This window comes from Gastrolobium bilobum, unplaced genomic scaffold (genome assembly GCF_033153095.1).
Source record: "Gastrolobium bilobum isolate Gb01-03AN ecotype WA unplaced genomic scaffold, APGP_CSIRO_Gbil_v1 utg2195, whole genome shotgun sequence".
NCBI lineage: Eukaryota > Viridiplantae > Streptophyta > Magnoliopsida > Fabales > Fabaceae > Gastrolobium > Gastrolobium bilobum.
Window position 1 is genome coordinate 588,338 of NW_026895782.1, and position 24,212 is coordinate 612,549.

Below are 24,212 nucleotides of genomic sequence, written 5' to 3' on the forward strand. Positions count from 1 at the left end.
TACTTTTCTTCCACGCCAGATTCTAATAATAATTTTTTTAATTATTAGGAAAAGGATACAGTGACAACCAAGTTGTGTTACTATACCAATCAATCTTACCGTTACATTGATTATATTGATCCAACGATTATATTTATTTTCATCTCTGGTTATGATTTCCCAAATTTAATACTTTATATTTATTTTTACCTTTGCATGATTATGATTTCACATATTTAATGTTTTTATTTTAAATATGAGGAATAATGACCATACAAAGATAGAAATAAATATAACATTTAGATCAACATAATCGATTTAACGGTGAGATTGATTGGTAGTAACACAACTTGGTTGTCACAATATCCTTCCCTAATTATTATTATATATTTATTGGTGGAAGTGGCTATAACAATTTTCTATTTTCCATATTTCCGAATTCCGTATGTGTCCTTTTATTATTAACTGTTTTTAAAATTTTGATTTCGAGTCCTGGCTTTGGATCCTGTGCCCCTTTGGGTTCGTCCCTTATATATTTCCGCCATTAATACCGTAGGGCGTAGGGCATGCTTTGTAAATAGGATAGGATAAGGTTTAAGCCCTCTTTATCGTCATACCATACGTGATAAGCTTATATTATATCTTAAAGATATTTTTAGTTATTTGGTATTATTATTATGGGTTTTCGTTTTATCCTTTAACATAACACAATAAACTTTTTTACACTCACACATTTTGTGGGGTCCACACTTTTTAAAACAAAAAAATAAATAAAAAATTAAGGCACGCAAAACGAATCTCTATAACATTACACAATCACTTTTCCTACAACATAACTCTTATAAAACCCTATTATTATATAATATGAACTTATACGGCAGAACTCTTAATATATCAAAATATTGTATAACTTAATCAAGTTTAAGGAGGTGAGATTAGGCCTGATAAGAGGTTGATGTATTAACATTGCTGACTAGTGCAATTCTTAAGAATTAATATATTATTTCAATATTAATATATTAAAAAAATTATTTTTTAATATATTAATTTTAAAAATATTGAAGATTTTTATTTTTATAAAAATTAATATATTTTTTTGGACACATTGATCAATAATTTTTTTATAAAAGTTAATATCATACAACATATTTGGAATAATTATATAAATTCTTTATTATTTTTGTTAAAAATAATTTTTTATCCTATATAATATTATACAGTGCATTATCGAACATTAGATGATATTATCTTATATAATATCATGCCAAATACTAGATAGTGTTAAAATTTAATCAGGTCTTATACAATCAAGCCTTATATTATCAAGTATTATACTATCAGGCTTTATCTTATACTGTGCAGCAAACATGCCTTAATAAAATAAGATTTGGTAGTATAAGGCCTGATTGTATAAGATCTGATTAAATTTTAATATTATCCAACGTTTGGTATGGTATTGTATAAAATAATATACTGTATAAGATAATATCATACAGCCTTTGCTAATGCACTATATAATACTAGATATGATAAAAATAAATATTTTTGACAAAAATACATTTTAATAAAAAAAATTATATAATTTTTCTAAATATATATTATTTTTATAGAAATCTATTGATTAGTGTATCCCAAAAATATATTTATTTTTATAAAAATAAAATCTCCAATATATTAAAAAAAAATTTAAAATTTATTTTTTATTTTAATATTAATATTAAAATATTATATTAATTCTTGAGAATTGCATTAGTTAATACATCAATCCCTTATCAAGCATAATCTCACTCTCTAAGCCTGATTAAGTTATACACTGTTTTAATGTATAAAAAGATACTGCTTATAAGTTTATACTATACGATGGTCACACCAAATAATTAAAAATATCATAACATATAATGTAAATTTATAATATCAGACGTTATATATTATACCAAACAGAAACTTGAACTCAAAATAGACCACTTAAGTAAACTTCAATCATCATCAGTTCATATAATTATCTTCACCATTTTTTTTAATCTGAAAAGGCCCCAATCCAGACACAAATTTTGAATGAATCTGATATTTAAAACCAATTAAAACAAAACATTTTGAATTAAGGTTAATGAATATTTTCAATATTTTCATTTTTATTGATTTTTTATGTAAAAAGGAATTTTAAAAAAAATTTCCAAAGAAATTGAATTTAGAACTTTTGTAATAGGCACAAATACCTTCACAACAACACGAGTTGGGTTTTCTCCTTAATTGAGTGAGACGAAACATTAAAAATCTGTTGACTACATAATTCTAATCCAACCTTCAAAGTGCATCATGCAAGTCCCTATGCATGGGGAAATGATTTTTTTTAATATGACTTGTTATCTTTGTAAACCCCCCTAATTAATTGGTGAATATTATAGAAGTTTCCTGGCGATCTATAAATAGTGGTTGCCAAAGATTGAAGTATCTTTATACCAAAAAAAGAAGAAGATTGAAGTATCTAGAATTCATGAGCAAGAGAGGGTGTGAGACAGAGGCACCAATGAGTGAAGGATTTAAGATTATGATCCTCTCAAATTGGTGTTTGGTTGGGAGCTTTTTAGGGGATATTTATCTTTCTCAAGTATGACATTTAGAAACACCATGTTTGTTTCAACGTTTTTCAGCAAAAACCCATCTATCCAATTGTCTGGATTTATGAGAAACATAGATATTCGCACTGTTTAGAAACTCAATTTGAAGGTGGGATTTTTCGAAAAACCGATTATCTGGCTTTTAATGCACTGTTGATTTCATAAAGTTACCTAATTTTCCCAACAAAATTTTTCCCCACCAAACAACTTTTTTTTTTACATTTTTCTACCTATCTCACTTTATCTATCTTTCCAATTATTTCTCTATCTATCTCATTTTCCTACTATTCCAAAAAAATTTCTTCAACCAAACGTCCCCCTAAGTTCCATCCCAATAAGGAAGGTGATTCTACAAAATGGGTAAGAGAAAACTTCTTGGGTTTGTAACGTGGATTTAGTTAAGCATAACTAAAGCCCATAACGGGATGAGGTCACAATCAAAGTTCATATTCAGATAAGGTCAACCGGCTTGGTATCAATTTGTACACACGGAACCCAAATAGGAGTTTGGAACATGGCCCTAACCTATGTTTTATTGACACACGTGGATCCTACCACAATCTTAATAATTGTACCCCTATTAACTACCCACAATTAAGATAACCGTTAATCAAACAATATATAAGAATCATAAACAGGGAAATTTTTTTAATACCACGGTAGTACTGAATTCAATATATCATTTTTTCAAAATAAGAAAATTTTAATACCACATGTATCCTGTATTTTTTATTTATTAACTTTTATACCCTTGTTATTTTCTAAATGGGAAAAGAGTGTGGTACTCAAAATTCACTCCATAAACAGATTACTCACAAGATTAACTCTTTAATGTTCATATCGAACATAATCCATCTTATTAATAGGAGAGGTGTTAAGTGTGATCCTCTTACATTATACCGGAGAAAAAAAAATCTTATAATTTTATTATTATTATTATTATGAAATATGTAAACCTCCATTGTTTTTTCCTTCGTTTTTAGGAATTTTCCACGTCCAATAAGGAAGGTGATTCTACAAAATGGGTAAGAGAAAACTTCTTGTAATCCATCTTATTAATAGGCGAGGTGTTGAGTGTAATCCTCTTACATTATACCGGAGAAAAAAAATATCTTATAATTTTATTATTATTATGAAATATTTAGACCTCCATTGTTTTTTCCTTCGTTTTTAGGCATTTTCCACGTGAAATCAGATATATTGTCTCTATTTCTCTTTATTCTTGGCTATTTTGATCACACAAAATGGAAAAATGGTTCACTTCCCCATTACTAAACACTCCTTTTCCCAACAAAAGGTTATTTATCCAAGAAAAAATAATAATAAACAGAAATAATATAACAACTGGATATATTAAGCAATCACATAAAAAAGGAAAATACCTGAGATAAAACAGGCAGGTATAATGCACATTCATAATACTGATAATAAGGTGAGGCTGATGCAGTTTTGCAACACTTAATTGACAATACAACTCAACATGACCAGCAGCACCAGCACAAGCAAGGCTGCTGTCATAATAACCCGATTATGATCACTGACTTCACCATAAGGAGCAAAGTAGACGTGACAAGCAAACGAATTGTGAGAATGCGTGCTACCTAGCTAGCAGCAGTTCAGTGAATTCAAAATCAGAGATTCAAAACCTACAAGCAACAATATACCTTTCAAGAATCATAATAGTTTTTTTTAGTGTTTTGAGTGTATTTTTACAGCTCAATCTATGATTGAAGCACTGCATGTGTGCCACAACAGTTCAAGGGATAATTATATTCATAAATTTCCTCTTCGCAAATGCCAACCACCATTTATTTGGAGTGCCATTATGTCGGTATGCAACGCTCAATAACCTCCCACTTGTTTCTTCCCTTATCTGCTTCAAATAATTTCTGAACAATTCTGCATTTGTTGACATCACAAAGCTTGAAAAATAAGGACATAATATATATATAAGGTCTAAAAACAAGTTGACTAACTTGCAACGTTGCATCAACCAGAGTGAAGACAACAACAATATATAAGTTCAATGGCATTGGTAGTATGTGCAGTTCGCTACCTCAAAATGTATAGAATTTTCTAATCATCTGCCATTGCACCGAATTTTTTTTATTACAGTCATACTGATTGGAAACCCAAAAGCTACAACATACTGTTCAGTTCAGTCAATTATAGACATCAACTCTTTGAAAAATAAGCACAAAGCCACTTGACTTGACTCTGCAAAAAGGCTCAGTGACAAATATATAAGAGAGGAAAACCTACATGTACTGCTAGACATTCAAGCTGAAAATTCTTCTAAGTTATAAAACCGAAGAATTCATTCTCATGAGTTTTCAGTTTTCACTCATTAAGGAAGTACATATTATACTCTATTTTATAAAGTACTTCTCTTCTTTCTATTTCCTTCAGTTGAAATCCAAGCACCGGTCCACCTAGAACCTTTGTAAAAGAGAGTTTTCCATACTTGAGTTATCTATTTAGGTCTCTCAAGTCATGACCAATGCATTAGCATTTGGAATTCACTACATTCCATGTTTGTATTCTTTTCGGTTATCTTTTGAAATATCTATCCAGCTTCATGCCTAGTTTTATGCCATATCCTAACTTTCAGAAAACCGATAATGCAAGGAAAATACCATGAATGGTTGTCGTCTATTTACCAAAGAACAGACATGCCTCCTTGGGTAAGTACTCAAAATTCAAAAAGATTAAGCAGGGATATCATTTGATGTGTCTCAAAGAATGCCACACAATGAGGCATAAACGCACATATGTATGTGAGTGAACAATCTATCAAATCTTCAGTAAGAAATTGAATGAAATATAATATATCACAGTTCTTGGAAGGTGGGTACCAATTAAAAAACCTCTCAGACAAGTAAAAATACTTATTAAAATGTATGCATCTACTCATAAGAGTATCAAGGTAAAGGAATAGTCATCATCACAGTATTCACCTGCTTCCTTATGTGATTGAGGAAGAGGGAAAAGGCCCGGAAAAGCAAAGCCAGACTCTCCAGGGACAGGAACCTTTTCGAGACCAAGGTTGATGATTGCTTTGGTTCCTTCAGCTAAAGTTCTGCAACCTTCAAGCTTCTTGAGAGCAACGTTAATGTAAAACGTCAAGTATATGAGAAGCTTATCAGCAGGGCTCTTGATTTCAAAGTTTCTAAAGAAGACATTGGCACGAAAGAAGGTGATTGCTTCATCCACGATATCAGTTCTGTCTGCACCACACATCACATCACACATCATAATATCTCAGTTTCTCAAAAAGCAAACAACTGAACAAAAAAAAAAAAGCAATGAATTGAAAACCTTGATCTGAAACAGGAGCAGGTCCCTTAATGTGGCTCTTAAGAGGAAGAAGAGGGCACCCACATGCTCTATTCGCTCCATCTTCATCCACAAAACTAGAGTGATAAACCTTCCCTCCCGTAACAACAACAACAACAACAACAACCATTTTCAATTGTAACTCAAAATTTGACCCAACAAAAAAAAAAATTGTAAATTTAGAATAAGCATGAACTGAATTGAAACCTCGTACCATGTCTCTTGTTGCAGTGATAATAACAAGGTTTGCTCAGAAGAATTCAATTGCAACCCCCGAATGATTCTGCAAATGGGAAAAATGAATCCAGGCATGTAAAAATTTGGTCGTTTCGAAATTGAGAAATGATACAAACAATTTGCGAGAGTTGAATTAAATTGATGAATTAAGATACCAAAGTTGTTTGAAGAAGAAGCGAACATGGGCGTGAAATCAAAATTTGATGGGATCTGAGAATAATAATAGTTTATTACATTATTAATTAAAAAACTTAACGGGCAAGGGAAGAGAAGCTTGATATTCATTGTGGGCCCACCTGCGATAAAGCCCGAATCCATTAGGCCCATACCAAACTGTAATGTGAAAGGCCCAGATGGGTTCTTATATATTTTATTATATAAGGCAACGCTTGCTTTTGCTCAGTCAAGTATTGCAAGTTGCCCACCAAATTCAATTAAATATTTTATACATTATTTATTGACTTCGCGCAATCTATTATAATTATCATTCCACTCACAATTATTAATAAAGCAAAACATAAACAACTGACGTAATTAATTGTGGGATAGGATATTGTGACACCCAAGTTATGTGACACCCAGTCAATCTCACCGTTAGATCGCTTATGTTGATCCAACGGTTATATTTATTTCCATCTTTGTATGGTCATGATTTCCCAAATTTAATATTTTATATTTATTTCTACCTTTATATGGTTATGATTTTCCATATTTAATGCTTTCACTCTAAATTTGGGAAATCATGACCTTACAAAGATGAAAATAAATATAACCGTTGGATCAACATAAGCGATCTAACGGTAAGATTGACTGGGTGTCACATGGGTGTAACATAACTTGGGTGTCACAATATCCTATTCTATATGTTAATTTTTCCATTAGTTAATAGTTTTACATTTTTATCCTTAGTGGTCCCAAACATAGGAAAATAGTGCGTGAATATGAAGAATAGCTTTTCGATTGAACTCGTGCATTAATTTTTTTTTTTTCATTTTGATAAATAGTAAATATTGAAAAAATAATGAAAATATAACATATTGTTATTTATTATATCATTTTGTCATTTTGTTAATTATTATTTTTGTAAAATAAAATATTTGTAACGGAGAATAATGAATGTGGTGTAGGAAATTCAACCATCCTGCTTTTGTTATTGACTAATTTTCATATTTGTTGATGTAATGGAGAAATGATAATATTTTTTTTTATATCTCTTGTCCTTAGATTAACGTGTGGGGTTGAGCCAACTTGCTCTTTTCTCATAGTTTTTTAATTGGGATAAGTTATTTTACATTTCTACCTATCATTCTTTCTGTCTATCTTTGCTTATCACCCTTCAATACTGTTAGATCAGAATCTCAATTACATTTTTTATTTCTCTTTCCTATTGAGATTCTGATCTAACGGTATTGAAGGGTGGTAGGCAAAGGTAGGCAAAAAAAAGTTGATAAGTAAAATAACTTATCCCTTATTTATTAGGGTGAGGTTTGTCGATATTTATGTTTATTAATCCTAGTATTAGTAATACATATTCTGTTTTATCAAAATAAAGTATATTATTGGCCACTTGGGCTCATGAGGAGAAAGACGTAATACATTTTTCCTTGGAAATACTCAAGACTCAAGAGTCCATTCTTGCACACGCACTAATTCTAAATTTTAAATTCAAATATCAAATTTAAAATGACCCCATAGTTACATGTTTATAGCACAACCAAATATAGATTGCCATTTTTGTCTATTTATTATACATTGGTCCACATAGTTACATGTTTGTATCTCATTGAAATTAAGTTGGCTTTAGATTTATTTTTTTTAATATTGGTTCTATTTTCATCACGCCCTCCTATCCAATTGATTACGATTCCTCATCCAGGAAGAAGACCACCACCTAAGAAGAGAGAAGACACGATCAAATACAAGCAAAAGTACAGATTGAAACAACAGTGTTGTTTTTGTCTGATTGTCTTATAGCACCTCAACAATGTCAAGTGCATGTGATTATTGTTGGGGTCACATCACGTGTTATCGAATGATGATATTAGTCTGTCACCACCTGCTTGCTAACAATAAATACCCGCTGCCTTTATCACGACTCACAAATCACACACCTAGTCCACCTTTATTTTAGTATGTAAACTTAATGTGCAAGGATGCAATCATATACATTAGTACCAGAACATGTGACATAGGCACATAGCCCTTTATCTTTTCTTGCCTTTCATTTTCTTAAAAAGAAAAGGGCATTGTTGATATTTTCATAGTGTCAAGAACTACCACTACCAGTCCTTTGATAGTGTGATTATCTAACAATTTCTCAACCCTGTTCGGTATTGTTCTTTTGTTATTGCCATTAGTTGTAGAAATTCATGCTTCGAGTACAAATGAAATGCCCTTTGTTTGAAGTTTTGAACTCAAGCGCACATTGCCATACGTTTGATTTTAGACAGATTTATGTGCCAGGTTGATGATCAATCACTGCTAAATGGGTATGCTTGGTAAAATTGAAAATTGCAAGTCTATATCAATTCATATTTCTTGCTTAGACACAACGTCAATTTTTGCCTTTTCCTTTTCATTTTCATGAAGGAAACGACAAATTTAAAAATCCGAGTTAAAGACGTTGATTTCATAACTCAGAATGTATTGTTTTTGGTCATGCGTTCGAGTTTCAATTTTCTTGAACCTTGGCTAAGACTATGTGCAACATCAGCTTTTGTTTCTCGACTTTAAGCTCTACCCAAATTTCAAAGGCAAGAATTTATATAATGTGCTTCTCAAGGGATAACTTAAACAACTTATGTTGCATAATAAAGCAGCCCCTACAAAGACAAAATTTTGTTTTTCAAGTGCCAAGTACAATCCCAAAGAGAAAAAAATGAAGAGAAACCATTAGACTGAAATGTACAGTACAATGATAATCCACCATGAAGTTACTGACAATCCATCCCCCTCCCACAAACATCCTAAATAAGTCTTTTAAAACCAGAGCTTGTTTACCACAATTTGTAGCTTATTATGGTAAGACCAAGCCACGAGGAAAAAATGATATAATTTGAAAAGTTAACTGTACATGTCAACTCTAATGGAAAAAAAATTAATGTGAAAGATGCCCAAACAATCAATTAGATTAGGCTATTAAATGATGAGGTCAACAAGTATGGAAAATTTGCTGGCTCACGTTGTTGAGCAAGCTCGTGAATGTCCCTCACGATGTCAAACACAGCCTCTGGTTGTGCTAATTTGAGTGCATTCTCTGACCTTGTTTTCAGTTCATCTGATTTTGTGCTGAACCACTCGGCTACAATTCTTGCTGTTTCCTTAGGACTACGGGTGAAGACACCAGCTCCATTGTTTACCACATACGGCACATTACCCTTTTCCTGAGATACCATTGGAACTGAGAATCAGTACGGGGTGGAATGAAAAAAAAAAAAAAAAGACTGAATGGCAATGAGGAGGACAATTTAATCACTTACCTGTCCAGGGATATAGTCATTGAGGATTATAGGAAGCCCTCTGATCAATGCTTCTGCAATTGTACCTGGTCCAGCCTGAAATTTTCATAGAACTAATGAGCCTATGCTAACATATGAAGTAGCACATAAAGAGAAAATTGGTATAACTTACTTTTGTTATGATGCAGTCACAGGCTCCCATCCATTTAGCCATAATGGTCTCAAATCCTCTAACCTACACAAATCGAGAAACAAAGTTTCACCGGGTGCATTTCTATTGTGCTCGTCTCTAGTTGACCATGCACTTATTCAGATAGGTTTAAGGAGTGAAGACAATTACCTTTACTGGAATCTTCCATTCAAGAGATTCAAGGGTAGATGCTAAGTTCTTATTACGACCACATATGATCACCATCTGCCCGATTGGTTTCTCAGCTTCTTTATCAAAAAGTGCTTCTCCTAAAGCCTTTGCAGTTTTCTTGACAGGACCCATTCCTTCACCACCTCCCATCAGCAAAACTGCTGGCAAGTTGGGATCCATTTCGAGTTCTTCTCTTAATTGATCCTATAACAAAGACAATGTCAGTTCCAATAACGAGAGCAAGACTACATTCATATCTTCAATATGCTTACCTTCACAAGAACTGCACGAGCAAAGGAAGGCCTGATGGGCAAGCCAAAAACGCGGACTTGAGACTCCTCAAGGCCTTCTTGGAAGGCTTTCTTAGCCACCTCTGTTGAAGGACAGTAACATCTATTCACCCAAGGATGAAACCTGGAAACAGCTTAACAGGTTAGATACCGTAAATATTAATTAATGGACTTCACTTCAAAGCAAGACAATGAAAAAGCTACAGTGAACTTACCAAGTAGGATGGCAGGTACTAAGGTCTGTGATCACGGTCACAAAAATCACTTTCTTCTGCAAACCTTGCCACTTTAGAACCCACAATGGAATATGCTGCATCAAGGGATGGACACTAATTATAATATCAGGCTTGTACTCCATCAGCCCCGCCTCTACCTCCCTGAAATTGAGGCAGTGCAATACCAATTAGAAAACACCACTTAATTTCATAAAATATAGAATGCATAACGTCCAAAGTTATTTACCCCACAAGCTAAAAAAGTGAAAAAGCTTCTACAGCTACAGAAATGAATAATGATTGTTGCTTTGCAGAGCAAAGGTGAATGACCATTATTGCAATTCATAAACAAATGAATAATGATTAAAGGCCAAGTTGTCCATAAAGTCATCTTCAGCAAGGAAAACAATTCCCTTTTAACAATAAAAAGTTATATCAGATCATGATGGCAAAAACTACTTATCAAAGTTAATTATAAAAAGAGAATTATTAGAAGAGGAATGTACCTGGCATAGTAGGCAGCGATGGCAGCCAAATACATAGAGTGAATCCATCTAGGAGAAGTACTATGAAATGCAACCCTCCATAGCTGTACATGCTTAACCATGAATTTATATTGTCCCTCCATGTCATTCAATGGCCACCCCGTATACTCTTTCCAGACATCTTTAACAAATATCTGAAAATTGAAGAGGTTGACCGATCAGCACAGAAACATAAAGGAACAAACACTTGATGTTTGCATGTAACTCTTTTTAACAGAAAAAAAATAAAAAAAAAATCTGTGCAAATAGCTCCAAGAAGAAAATGAAACATAGCGACAAAGTTCACGTGACCATAAAGCAAGAGATGACAGAAAAAATAAATAAAAAATCTCAGACCAGAAAAGTCTTGCACAAAACAAAATTTGAAAGTAAGAAACCAATATTGTAACGTGATTTGAATTGATTGCATAATTTGTTCAGGGAAAAATGGAACAAAAGCAACAACAGATCCAGAACCAACCTCAAATCAAACAAATCAAGAAATACCCCAAATTAACTGAAACTACCAAAATAGAAAGGAAGAAGAAGAATATGAAAGCACAAGGATGCTGAACTAAGGAGAATCAAGAAAGAAAAGACGGTGATTACCCTGTACTCATCACCAAATTCAATTTGAAAGGCATCACGGATGGCCTCAGCAGAAGCTCTGTGACCGCCACCAGTATCACTCATGAGAATCAACACGTTCTTGGTCCTTTCAGCTCCAATCTCCATGAGCTCCAACCCACCATCGATGTCCTCATCGTGATTATTCTGAGCATCATTGCCACGTTTCTTCTGGCTGTTACTCACCTGATTCAATCCTCTAAATACCTTTTCCGCTATTGACTTTCTAGGTGTCGCGACCGAAACCTCCATGTCTTCAAAAGCCCCAGAGGAAAATCAAAACAGCAACGAAAAAAACAAAAAAACAAAAACAACCACCACCCCACAAGGATCTCTCACCTAAAGGTCAAACCTTGTTCCCGCCACGAAAACGGGGTTTCTCAGGCGGAGAGAGCGAGAGAAACAAAGGGGGGAGGGAGAGGGAGAGAGAAAGAAAGAGTGGTAGCGTGGTTGAAGAAAGAAGAGAGAGGTTTCAAGGAAATGATTGGTGCAGAGTTGGCGACATACGAGGGTAAGAAAGAGAGATGTGTGTAACGTTTGTTATAATAGTGTTTGTGTTAGAATTATGCCATGGAATTTTTGGAGGTTGCGGGGCTTTGTTGCGTGATAGCCGTAGGATATGCTAACTTGTGATGGAATGTTCGTGTTAGAAGATTCGAATCTTTTTACATTGTTTTGAAACAATACTAGTGTTGGGTTGTATTGTTTAATAATTTCTGTCTTTGAATTTTGCTGTCATGCCCTCTTGGTTTTCCGTATTTGCATTTTTTTTTGTTTAGGTTTGTGATAGATGCTGAAAATGATGGGTTTGGTTGTTGACAATACTTGTTTGGACATATCTGCCCTCCCTGTATCAATGTCTCACCATAGCTTATAAGCGAAGAGCTGAATGCGGATTTGCTTATAAGAAAATAAAATTGTGAATTTCACTTCAAGAGAAAAATGGGATTTCATAAGGGTACCATAGTTCCTATCTTCAAGAAAGAAAAAAATTGACATAAAGAAAGTAGTTGGTTCATTTTTAAATCCTGAATTTCAGATTATGTTAATTATCATATATAAGAGATTGATTCATTTTTAAATCATGAGGTGTAAATATAATCGATTTGTAAATTGAATTTTTTTTTATACATATTTGTAAATTGAATTTTAGTTGGGCAAGCTTTGTCTGTTATGTATAAAGTATTTTGTTTGTTTGTTTGTTTTGGATACATAATATATAAAGTAGTTTTTTTTATCGTACGTGTAATGTACAAAATTATTTAATATATAATGTAAATCTTAATATTACAATAATATAATTATATTATATATTTGTTACCAAAAAATATGATTATATTATATATTAAATTATTTTTTATTCATTTAATCAACCGTTAAGATTTATAAAATTAATGCATCACTAATGTCAAGTTACATATTTTTTTTTGAAACTGATCCTAATTATTCTTGGTATTCTCACGGGTTCGACTTTTTGAGTCGTCTATGGGACTAATCCAGAGTTTGGGTGCGAGTCCAAGGATTACGGTACTTATCCCCCTCCCCAGATGACTTTGTGGAATTCGAACCGAGATCATCTCCCACCACTTAGTCCTCATGCTACCAACTGAACCACCACGCTTCGCTAAAGTTACATATTCTTAATTACCGCACATATTACGTGCATTTATTATTGGGTTATAAATTTTTCCTTATAACACTTATGCAGATTCATGAAATCATGCGACCTACCAAATTTTTTTAAAAAAAAGGCTGAAGGGATTTTATTTTATTTTGTGCAAACTCATTCCCTTTTTCTTTTTTTTTCGGTAAATGCAAACTCATTCCCTTTATTATTTAGGTATAATCATTTAACATTAAGATAACTTGAAAATCTATTAAATAATTGTATTATCATAAATAATAAATGTATAGTATTAAAATTAAAAAAAATTATAATATGTTGTTTTTTGAGAATAATTGATGGATCCCACGAGTTTTTTAAAACAAAAAAAATAGATGAAACATGATTTTCGAAGAGTCATCAATATCAAAAAAATACTTCTCCTTTCATAAATAAATTACACATAACTGTTATCTCTTAACAAAATCTATTTCTTAAAATTAGAATTTATACGTAGAGAGTTATAATGGGGAGAAATAATGCCAAGTGGGACACTAAAGTGCCAGCAACTATCATTGTCTTCCACGAGACTTTGTCTGCATGTTTTGCTTTTATATAAAAGAGTGCAGGTAAATTCGGTACAGTGAAAAACAGATTAAAAAAATTCTTATTTATTTAAAAAACCATTTCATTTGAAAAAAAAAAATATTTATTATGATTATATGGAAATTTTAACTGATTCTTTCTAGATAACAAGTTAACAACAATAAGTTCTCATTATATTTTTCCAAACCCTTATTTCTTTTAATTAAAACTAACACAGGGTAACAGGATAAAGAATGAAAAGTAAATATATGAAATGATAGATAGATAGATACATTTAATATCTTAAAATTTTAAGAATAATATTTAATACCTTTTTAAATTATTAACTGATTTTATAATAACATAAATAACATTTGGAAGGAAAAAACGTTTAAAAAACCCGAACTAGTATTTCATCTAATCAAATATCATTAAAAATATCCAAATTATGTCCAAACTAATAGGCATAACAAAACATGTTAATCCTAGCATACCCAGGAAATTATATGACACGGCAGAAATTTATATTACTATTATAAAAAAGGAATACTAGTTTTGGTTGAAATAATTATGCTAAAGATGCAAAAATGTTTGTTAGAAATAATCTAATTAAATTACATAATTATTTTTGACACAAAAAAATTTTGCTATAATTTTTGTAAAATGTATCATAATTTTTTTCTCTTGTCACACCTTATGTTTCAATGAGGAGTTAGTTTTAATGTTGTACTTCGAGGACAAATGGTTGGAGGAGATTGTGTAGAGATACCTTCAAAGAATATATCAAGAAATAATCAAAAATCTAATTTATTTAAGTTGTTTATATTTCAATCATCTTAGCATAGCTTAAGGAAAACTCTTTTTGAGACACTATCCCATGGGCGAAAACAACAGAATTTTTATTTCTTCTGTATTTTTATTTCTTAACAAACATGAGTGCTTGCACTAAACTCTCAAAATATTCGCTATCCCTATGCCTGCAATTTGAATTACTTAAAACAATCCATTTATTATTGTCCCAAGGGTCTGGTTTGGCAAGTAAATAACTGAATCATTTGGTTTAAATTGGTAAAAGACCAATTTACTGTACAAAATTGATGAGTGTCAAAGTCCAATTATAATAATGAGCGCATCCTTGAGTTGGCTGAAAACAATTGGGCACAATAATAGTTCGTATAAAAATAAAAAGTTACCCTAATAATAGTTAATAGAGATGTAGAATATGTCATGGATTATGCTGAGGTTCCCAGCCAAAGATTAAAGTTTTTATTCGTTAAAACCCCATAGTACACCCATTTGGGGCTTGGGATCATATTCCATGGTTAGTGGGTTCCCTTGACTTGTGGGTGACCAGACCATTAGTTAGATATATGTGGACTAAATGCACAAAAAAACAAGTACACATTAAGGATATCTAACCGAAAATTATCCGAAACAAACATGAAACATAGGATAAAAAAAGACTGCTGCCTTAAGAGCAAAACATAATACCACATAAGTACAAGGACTATTATGCGAATATGTTCATAACTGAGTTGTGATGTGTGCTGAGTTGAGTGACCAGCTAGCTTTCTAGTGGGAGGTCATTAGCCGGCGAAGGAAACTTCTTTGAAGTTTTTGTTTATTTTTTTGTCTTTTTAATATGGGTTCGTTTTTTCTGCAGTGATTGCAGATAAGTTATCTACAGTAAGCTCAATACGACGTCGTTTAGAGACGGAAATCATGGTATTTTTATAATTTTAATTTATTTCAGGGTTATAATAATTTTTATATTTTAATTTTTTAAGATTTCAATACCAAAACGACGTCATTTTGGAAATAAATGCAGATAACTTATCTGCAGTAACTGCAGAAATATTTTTTTCTTTTAATATCTCTCGTATTATAGGAAAAAAAAATATCTCTTACACGTACATAAAAACATATGAGATATATATATATATATATTTTTCTTTTCATATAACTCTATACGAGTTTCGTATATTTTTAAATCACTTATAATATTAGAAGAATTAATTTTTTTTTTTTTATAAACATGGATAATAGAATTTTATCAAAATTTGTGGATACATGGTGAGAGAGACATACATAAAAAATTTCACTTAATAATAAAACATTTTAACATGTCTATTCTCATGTTTGAATGATATGGATTCGTTCGATTTGAGTGACTAGCTTTCTAGTGTAAGGTCATTAGCTGGCCAAGGAACCGTGTCACGCTGCTGTGGCTGTACAGAAGCGGACAAGTTAAGTCTATTATGGAAAGGCGACGTCATACATAAGCAAATTAACATGAGTCGATGGGTCAAAAAGTCTACATTGTTTTTAAGAGATTTTGTTAAAATTTCGTAGAGACCATAACTTTTGATACGTTGTCGTGGAATTTATGAATTATTATGCGAGAATTGAATGCTTATTCCTTTCAAACAAACGATTGTATTAATGTTGGGTATGGCTCATACTTCGCAGGCCGATGAAGGTCCTAATTATCGGGATCAGCAAAAAGACAACTGGAGTTTCGCTCCCAGGTGAGCGGGCGGGGGTTCGGGAGAGTCGCCCCGGCGGCGTCCGGGGCCCGTAGAGGCTAGGTACTGTTGTGGGCCTCTGTTTTATTGTAATTTTCTTAGCAGTTTGGGCTTAGACCCATGAATAGCTGCTGTTAGGGTTTTGTAATCCTATTTATATTTGCCTTGTAAACCGAGAGACTTGTAACGAGTGGCAGTGAAGTGAATATAGTACAGACAAGCTGGACGTAGCTTATATTGGGTGAACCAGGGTAAATCGCTATTTCTAATCTCTCTACTCTTATCTCTTTTTCTGTTTTCTCGATTCTGTGTGATTGTCGATTTCTAACAGTTAAAACATGTATAAAAAAATAAATAAAAGTGATAGTTTTAAGAGTAAAGTATTTTTCAGGTTCTCAACAAAATATTATGAAGCCCAATTTAATATCTTAAAAAAAATGACTTGTGTTTCTTCTGAAATTCAAAATAGATCTATATTAATTCTTTTGAGGGACTCGTGGGTCTTCTTTAAATTTTAGAGGGACTACGATTTCAACTAACTAAGTCTACTTTTAATTTCAGAGAGATTGTAAGGTGACTTTTTTTTTTCTAAGAAATTAAATCGTTCCCGTGATTTTTGTTGAGGACTTAATCTTATTTTTTTGGTAAGCAACTCAAAAGTTACTTTACTCTGGTCTTAAAAAGGCATACGGTATGCGAGATGAGATATTTTTCTTATATTTTTTTCATGCATATTTTATCTACTCTTTTTCAACATCATAATTTTGCAAAAATTTGTGATAAGTTAAATAAGTAAATAGAGTAGGCATGAAAAAAAGATAGACACAATATCTTATCCCATGATATGCATATAAACATATATTACTTATTCAAAACATAGTGTTCATTACTTAAAGTGAATTAATATCTTTCATGTTGTAAGAGATAATTTTATTTTATACACACATATAAAAGTGTGTGAGATCTATATTTTCTTTTTTTCTTTCATCTCTCCATATGGCCTCACATGCTTTTATGTGTGTATAAGGAATAATTTTATCTCTTATAATATGAGAAAGATTAATCCCTACTTAAAATTATATAATTAAAAGTATTTTTATGAACTTTTTAATTTCAACATAAATAAGATCTGTACAGATTGATCCGAATGTCATTTAACGACTATATATATATATAGGGTTATTTTTTTCTGCAGTTACTGCAGATAACTTATCTGCAGTAAGTCAATACGATGTCGTTTTGGGGCGAAAATCATGGTGTTTTGTAATTTTAATTTATTTCAGGGTTATAATAGTCTTTATATTTAAAAAAATTTAAGATTTCAATACCAAAACGACGTCGTTTTGGGAATAAATGCAGATAACTTATCTGCATTAACTGCAGAAATATTTTTCCCATATATATATATATATATATATATGCGCCTTTCTTCCTTCACAATTATGGATTATATCTTAATTTGTCAATTTGTTTCCAATGGATTATAGAATAGTAGAAAACAATTTAAATGAATTTTGAATATCGAAGTGTTGCTTTCGTCCCCTTCTCAAAAGGTTTTTATTTTTATTTAAAAAAAAAAAAAAACAATTATAACGTACAAGTAAGATCTGATCATCCAATATTCTAGGTGCATATTTTTTGGAATTTTTTTAATAGATGTTTTTGGATTTATTGAAATTATGCAACGAGGCTTAAGTTCCAGAAGAAAGAGAAGACAACACTTTATGGTTTAAGTCTGCAGAGGAGATGTGGTTTAGTCACCAAGGAGTTCCAATCGAATTCCAGCCATTTTTTATGCATAGGAGAAAATTGAAAGTATTTGGGAAATTAGTTGTCTTATTCTTAAGGGATAGACAGAACTAATAATTCTCAGTCACTCTCAAGGACCAAGTATCTAGTTCTATAGGCACATGCCATTTCAATTGCACCCTACATTTCAGATTTCATAAAGGATATATTTTACCTGTCATACTAAATAGAAAAACTATAAACAAAGATGAATATAATTTAACATGTCACATACTCGTGGAGGGGAATCTTGGAAGTATCCTCATCCCACAAAGAATCCGGTTGTTAAAATAGCCCTCGACACAAGCCAAATTAAGGAGATTGCCAGTGAAATTCTCCAAGACTATACGATTGAGTTGAACAATATTCAAGTGCGGGCCGGTGAGCTAGAGTTAACCACAACATAGAAGGTAGAAGCACTAGACTTTGGAGTTGACAAATTATCCTCGAATCAGGCACGTATGCAGTCTACAAAAATAACTACATTGTAGGAGGAAATGCTACAAGAACAAAATATGACACATGGTCTTAAGAAATATTCTCATCGTATACACCTCATTGGACCCTCGAGATGATTCCATAATGTTGTGTATAAAATAAGAGGTACACTGATCAAAATCATTTCTTTTTTAACCCCCACAAATAATGTTACGTGCCATGTGCTTCACGCAAAAACACTCTAAAAATTGAAATGAATCCTCGCGTGTGAAAAAATATATATAATATGATTATGTAAAAAGATCACAATCATACAAAGATAAATCAACGCTTATAATTTCATTATATGATATCTATTTTAATATTATTTTTTCTCTTTTTTTATTATCATTGATCCACCTTCGTATAACACGTGAACATATCATGTTTTTTTTCATATAAAAAATGAGAGAAATTTTAAGGTTTTCGTCGTTAGTATTTCTTCCTTTAAAGCAAGATTGATGAAATTCAATAAATATGCTGGAAAGATGGAGACCGAACAATTATTTCAACTAGTATATCATTGAAATTCTAAAACATTTACAGCTATTAGAATTTCTACGTCATCACTCAGATAATCCCCTATGGACCTCGTGAAAAAACAAAACAAAAGAAATTACACAAACTACCCCTGATCCACAAATCCTACATATAATGCATGCAGAGATCCTTACAATGTACAAAATCTTTATGGTAGCTCTCTATAGTCTATAGTCCATTTGCAGCAAAATGACCTATCTTTGAGTTTGTTATCTGTGGACAAAACTCTGTCCCATTACATGTAGATGATCAACGTCAAATTTGTAATATTGATCTACTTGGAAACTATTCCTGTCCTTTGGAGTCATGAGCCTGCAAGAGTAATGAACCTGCACACATGGGGCATGGCGGGTCACGTAGTTCTTCAAGGCTAGTTCTCTGCTCCAGACAATCTGCATGATAAACATGACCACATACTAACACTGCCACAACTGAAAGCTCACAGCAAGACAAGGAACTCCCCAGAAAATTCAATTTCCGTCTCAATGGCTTCTCACAAATCCCACAAACCATATTCACTACATCTGGTGATACTGAATCCATCACTAAGGAACTTGACCGGATTCTCTCAGGCCTGGAAAATGTCTTCTCTCTATATTCTGGAAAAAAATTATTCGAGAATGCACAAGAGTAATCAATCTTCCAAAGTAGAAACACTGAACTGGTGACAAGATGGATTGTCAAAAGTAAAAACACAAAATACAATAAAATAGACAGTATTCCCGTAAAATTCAATGTTAGTATCATATAATGAAATTAATTTTTATAGTGAAATTATCCACCAAAGCATAAAGAATGTAAACTAAATTTAACAACACTAAAAGTTTTGAAAATTAACTTCTGCAGCACAAAAATAATCATTTAAGACTGATAAGAACCTTGGGATGCACCACCCCAAAAACTAGCTCAAAGGGTGGAAATGCCCAAGGTCTTATAAATCCCACACCACGCTCCGCAGCCCTAGCGCCCACGCGGGCTGGCTTTGTGCTAGTATTTTTACTAGCCCAGGGCGAACACTGCAATGCCGGCGTCACCACCTGTGCCGCTTGATTGCAACCGGGAGACGTAATGGAAGACTCTGATACCCTTTGATAAGAACCTTGGGATTCACCACCCCAAAAACTAGCTCTAAGTGGGAGTGCCCAGGGCCTTATAAGTCTCATACCTTGCAAATGGAATCGTAACAAAGACACACCTGCATGTTGTTGTCTGGACAGTGAGTTGGGTTGAGAAGCCAACTTGAAAGAAAGTCCATCATCATATGAAGAAGTACCCTTGCCACGAGAAGAAGATGCATTGGCATGATTGGCAGAGTTACGTCGAGAATACTGGTGGCCATAGTAATGCCGTGAACGTTTCAAAAATATTGAACGACCAAGATTTTGATGATGGTGTGCCATTGTTGGATGCGAATTTAGTAGCTTCATAGATCCATCTGTTATATCCAATACAGGTGGCAGAGGGTGTGCACCAGGGTTGCCTGAATGTGAAGGCTTCTGGAAAGAAGCAAAGAAATGGGACAAATGACAGAAGCTAATCTTATCAATTATGTACAATGAGATCAAAAGGAAGCAATGGATGCTTGTGAATTACTTTCATACTACTTCCAAAGATAAGCACAAGTGTACATTCTGTATCTGCACAAGTTTATTCATGTATGACCTTATCAACGGGCGATATAAGGAAAATGAATAAGAATGATGAAAGCGGAAGAGTAATTCATATTGGAGGAATTTATAATTTATCATTGAAGGAATGGAAGAAGAAAGCCAACCTCATCTGACAATAGCTCCATGTTGTTGGAAGAGCATCGAATGGCTTCTGCAATAATGATAAAAAGCACAACAATCATTTAATAATATGGCTGATCAATTACACATATCAATAATTACACAAACCAAAAACCAATAACAGAAGGAAAAAAGATAAAGGAACCTTTTCCTAATTTCTTCTAGATTCACAATGCAATCAAAATGTCATTGTCAGGTTTACAATGTTGATATCTAATGTTATTGTATGAAACTGGAAACAGACTATCCAAATCCCTAGCCCCCAAAACCATAAATGAAAATTATAGCATTTCAAATCAAATTCGAAATTCTAAACTGTAACTTTATTCATACGATACATAATCATCTGACACACTCATGCTCGCTGGCTCACATAGGTTAAGTCTCAATCCTAGCCCATCTGTACAAAGCATAGCAAAATAATATGTAATGTGATCAAGGACTGATGAACTAACCCACTCGAATATCGATTATGCTAATGTCAAAAATTGACCATACTTCAAAGAGCCTAGGAGGAAAGATTTGCTAAGCCAATTGCATGAAGTAAAAACACATGAAAATATGCTCAGAAAATAAAAAATAAAAAAGCAATGTACACTCATTTATTCATCGTCTTAGATTGGGAAAACTATCTTTAAAACTTTTAAAGGAAGAAAAGAAAAAAAAGTCCAATTCCATTGAATCCCCAAAGATGCTGATGAGGTGGCAAAAACATCCTGAGGGAAGAAAAATGGAAGAACCAAAATCTAAACTGGTTAATCAAGCGTTTCTAACACATTTTGGACAGGCGAATTAAAATAGCAAGGCATCAAAATTTGCAAACAAAAAATGAAACCCTGAAACCCCACTAAAACCACTTAGAACTAAGGAGAAAAGGGTGAAGAAAGACAATTGCTTTCCTCGGATCCCTCTTGTTAAAAAGAAAGAAGAAGAAACAAGTGACAGTAACAATGAAAATCCCAACTGAAAAAATAAAATAAAATAAAAAGGTTGGCAGACACATCACGTTTTCTCATCAATGGAACCTTTTCAAGTAGCTCAAAAGAAAGAAAGAAACTTACCAAAACTTAAAAACAAAACAAGAAGAAAGGAGAAATGGGAAGATAAAAAAGAAAGAAAAAAACCTTACCCGAAGAAGGAGAACATGAACGTGGGTGATGATCCCTCTGGGATTGGGTGTGATCAGAAATCCGTTTTCGTTTCCCCATAGCAACTAATTTTATAAAAAAATAAAAAAAGGGGGAAATTCTAAATGGGGTTGATGGCTGAGAAAGACCCAAGAATTGTAGGAGTATAGGAAGAGGGGTTTAAAGTTTGTGAAGTTGTGTCTGTGGCTATGCGGTGATAAAGCAAAAGAAAAAAAAGTTTTGTGGGATGAATGAATGAACGGTCAAGAAAAGATTTTTACACAGAGTGTCTATGTGTGTGTGTGGAGCAGTTTCTACCTTTCTGGTAGGACGTGCAAAAAGAGAGAGAGAGAGGAGAGGAGAGGAGAGGATTGTCTTTTTGACAGTGAACACGTGTCATCATGGTACTAAAAAAGGTAAGAGAACTTGTAAAGCACAAACTGTTACCGACCATCTTAGATTTTTTGTTATGCCGCATCAAATTCCGCAGAGGATTAGGTGGTACTATTCATTGCTAGATAGATGCTCCAAGGTATTTGCATCTGTATATGTATAAAGCCATCATCACCCTCATCGTAATGGGCTGCTTTGTCTTCTTTTTTTTCTCGCCGCCTCCTCTAGTTTCTGTCACGTTTTGAAAAAGAAAAAGAAAAATGTTTGGATCATTTTTTTTTTTTATGGTAATTACATTCTTATAAATTTAATGATAAAAAGAGAATATATATCCCAATTTCCTACATAACTTTTTACAACTTTTTAAAATCAAAGATGCTTAGGAAACAAGCTAATGAGTAATGACGATGATGGAAGTAAAAATAGTTATATCTGTAAATGTGGAAGAGGTTTGTGTCAAATTGTAATTATTTGAAGAGAGTTAATATACATATAAAGAGCTGCAAAAGATTGATTGCATACAATTCCATTGCTCATTCCGTTAAGCCTGACCCATCCAAAACCTGCAAAATAGCATTCTGTTTACGAGACCATGGCTCGTTCTTCTTTTGTCTTCTTGCGTGCATTTCAATTTGCGACCTCCGGAATGTGTAGCCAAATTAATTCCATCACAGATAGCTTGCATTGTTGTTAGTAAATTGAGGTTTTTTTTTTGGTGAATTAATATATGTTCTTATAATCAAATGGTAGTAGCTCAGTTGGCGCATGACAACTAAGCAGTTGGGAGGGGTTTAAAGCTTTAATCTGGGTCCGTCCCAAATCGGATTAGTTGCGAAGCAATGAACCGATTGGAATATTTCTAAAAAAAATATATTTTCTTATATGACAACATATTTATTTTAAGTTGAAATATTTTGGCATAACATTATCATACCAATTCAGTGGATGGTGTATTTCTGCTCTTTAAAGGGTTTCGATTAATAATTTCATCGAGATTGTGTGAGCTAGAGAAATATTAAGGTTATTTAGGGGAGAGAATGAATGTCTTGTGCTTTGTTTTGTTGGCTAGAACATAGTGAAATTTTTGGATTAAAAACCCAGTGGATTAAACATGGGTGAAAGCTTTGATTATATGCTCTACTAACAACTATGATAGTATGGTACTCTAATTAGACAGCAAAAATATAGTAGATTCAAAATATCTAATTTTTGTAGTCTCTCGAAATCTCCAATTAAATTACGGTAGGGAGATCCAAAAACTATTTGATGGATGCTATCACAATTGAACTATGTAAATTGTAAAGTATTCTGTTAATGAAATTATTATTTTAAACCCATTTCCCAAATGGCCGAATGACGCAGATGTGAACAACTCCAAGCTTCTTTGCTTAGAGTTAGAGCCAATCATAATGACAAAGCCCAACCAAATTTTCAAAAAGAGCTATTTTTATATTATCTTCTTAACCAACACAAAGTAAAAGGTTTTCTTAAGTGGTAGTATTGAGATGGCCCAGATCAAGTCTTCAGGGCTAGGCGCCTAGGCCCAACTTTTGGTGAAATATGTTATTGGATTGCAGATCCTCATAAAAAAAATATAACCCTCTTCTGTTTCTACTCAATTGAATATCATATTTCGTGCTACACAATGTTTCTGCGCAAATTAGCATTAACATTCAAAGAATATGTTCAATGAGAAAGAGAATTTTACATAGAGAGGAAGTAATATCAAAATTTGCGTT

The 24,212-nt window shown here is 32.8% G+C and overlaps 3 protein-coding genes across 3 annotated transcripts; all 3 read right to left on the reverse strand.

Annotated features, from left to right (window-relative positions):
* Window positions 1–3,998: 3,998 nt before the first annotated feature.
* Window positions 3,999–6,380, reverse strand: LOC133295939 (actin-related protein 2/3 complex subunit 3). The gene is made up of 5 exons (XM_061494873.1): window positions 6,326–6,380; window positions 6,148–6,216; window positions 5,916–6,024; window positions 5,555–5,824; window positions 3,999–4,496 (listed from the first exon to the last, which is right to left on the reverse strand). The coding sequence occupies exons 2-5, from the start codon at window positions 6,148–6,150 to the stop codon at window positions 4,354–4,356; spliced, it is 525 nt and encodes a 174-aa protein (XP_061350857.1). The 5' UTR covers window positions 6,151–6,216; window positions 6,326–6,380; the 3' UTR covers window positions 3,999–4,353.
* A 2,567-nt stretch (window positions 6,381–8,947) lies between these two features.
* On the reverse strand, window positions 8,948–12,181 carry LOC133295868 (monogalactosyldiacylglycerol synthase 2, chloroplastic). The gene is made up of 8 exons (XM_061494735.1): window positions 11,628–12,181; window positions 11,001–11,173; window positions 10,495–10,656; window positions 10,262–10,403; window positions 9,969–10,193; window positions 9,801–9,863; window positions 9,650–9,724; window positions 8,948–9,553 (listed from the first exon to the last, which is right to left on the reverse strand). Exons 1-8 carry the CDS (start codon window positions 11,895–11,897, stop codon window positions 9,296–9,298), a joined length of 1,368 nt encoding a protein of 455 aa, XP_061350719.1. The 5' UTR covers window positions 11,898–12,181; the 3' UTR covers window positions 8,948–9,295.
* Window positions 12,182–19,123: 6,942 nt separating this feature from the next.
* LOC133295949 (uncharacterized) lies at window positions 19,124–22,373 on the reverse strand. Its single transcript, XM_061494886.1, has 4 exons — window positions 22,083–22,373; window positions 20,938–20,984; window positions 20,359–20,659; window positions 19,124–19,762 (listed from the first exon to the last, which is right to left on the reverse strand). The coding sequence occupies exons 1-4, from the start codon at window positions 22,159–22,161 to the stop codon at window positions 19,449–19,451; spliced, it is 741 nt and encodes a 246-aa protein (XP_061350870.1). The 5' UTR covers window positions 22,162–22,373; the 3' UTR covers window positions 19,124–19,448.
* Between the last annotated feature and the right edge of the window lie 1,839 nt (window positions 22,374–24,212).

Excerpts from the sequence above, each read along its gene's own strand:
- LOC133295939 (XM_061494873.1), bottom strand. Across the intron at positions 5,825-5,915 it reads TGCTCCTGTTTCAGATCAAG|ACAGAACTGATATCGTGGAT; the intron begins GTTTTCAATTCA and ends TGTGTGGTGCAG. Across the intron at positions 4,497-5,554 it reads TCAATCACATAAGGAAGCAG|AATTGTTCAGAAATTATTTG; the intron begins GTGAATACTGTG and ends CAACAAATGCAG.
- LOC133295868 (XM_061494735.1), bottom strand. The coding sequence starts at position 11,897 with ATGGAGGTTTCGGTCGCGACACCTAGAAAGTCAATAGCGGAAAAGGTA. Across the intron at positions 11,174-11,627 it reads AATTTGGTGATGAGTACAGG|ATATTTGTTAAAGATGTCTG; the intron begins GTAATCACCGTC and ends TTCAATTTTCAG. Across the intron at positions 9,725-9,800 it reads GTGACTGCATCATAACAAAA|GCTGGACCAGGTACAATTGC; the intron begins GTAAGTTATACC and ends TGAAAATTTCAG.
- LOC133295949 (XM_061494886.1), bottom strand. The coding sequence starts at position 22,161 with ATGGGGAAACGAAAACGGATTTCTGATCACACCCAATCCCAGAGGGAT. Across the intron at positions 20,660-20,937 it reads TGGAGCTATTGTCAGATGAG|AAGCCTTCACATTCAGGCAA; the intron begins GTTGGCTTTCTT and ends GCTTCTTTCCAG. Across the intron at positions 19,763-20,358 it reads GTCCAGACAACAACATGCAG|AATATAGAGAGAAGACATTT; the intron begins GTGTGTCTTTGT and ends ATTTTTTTCCAG.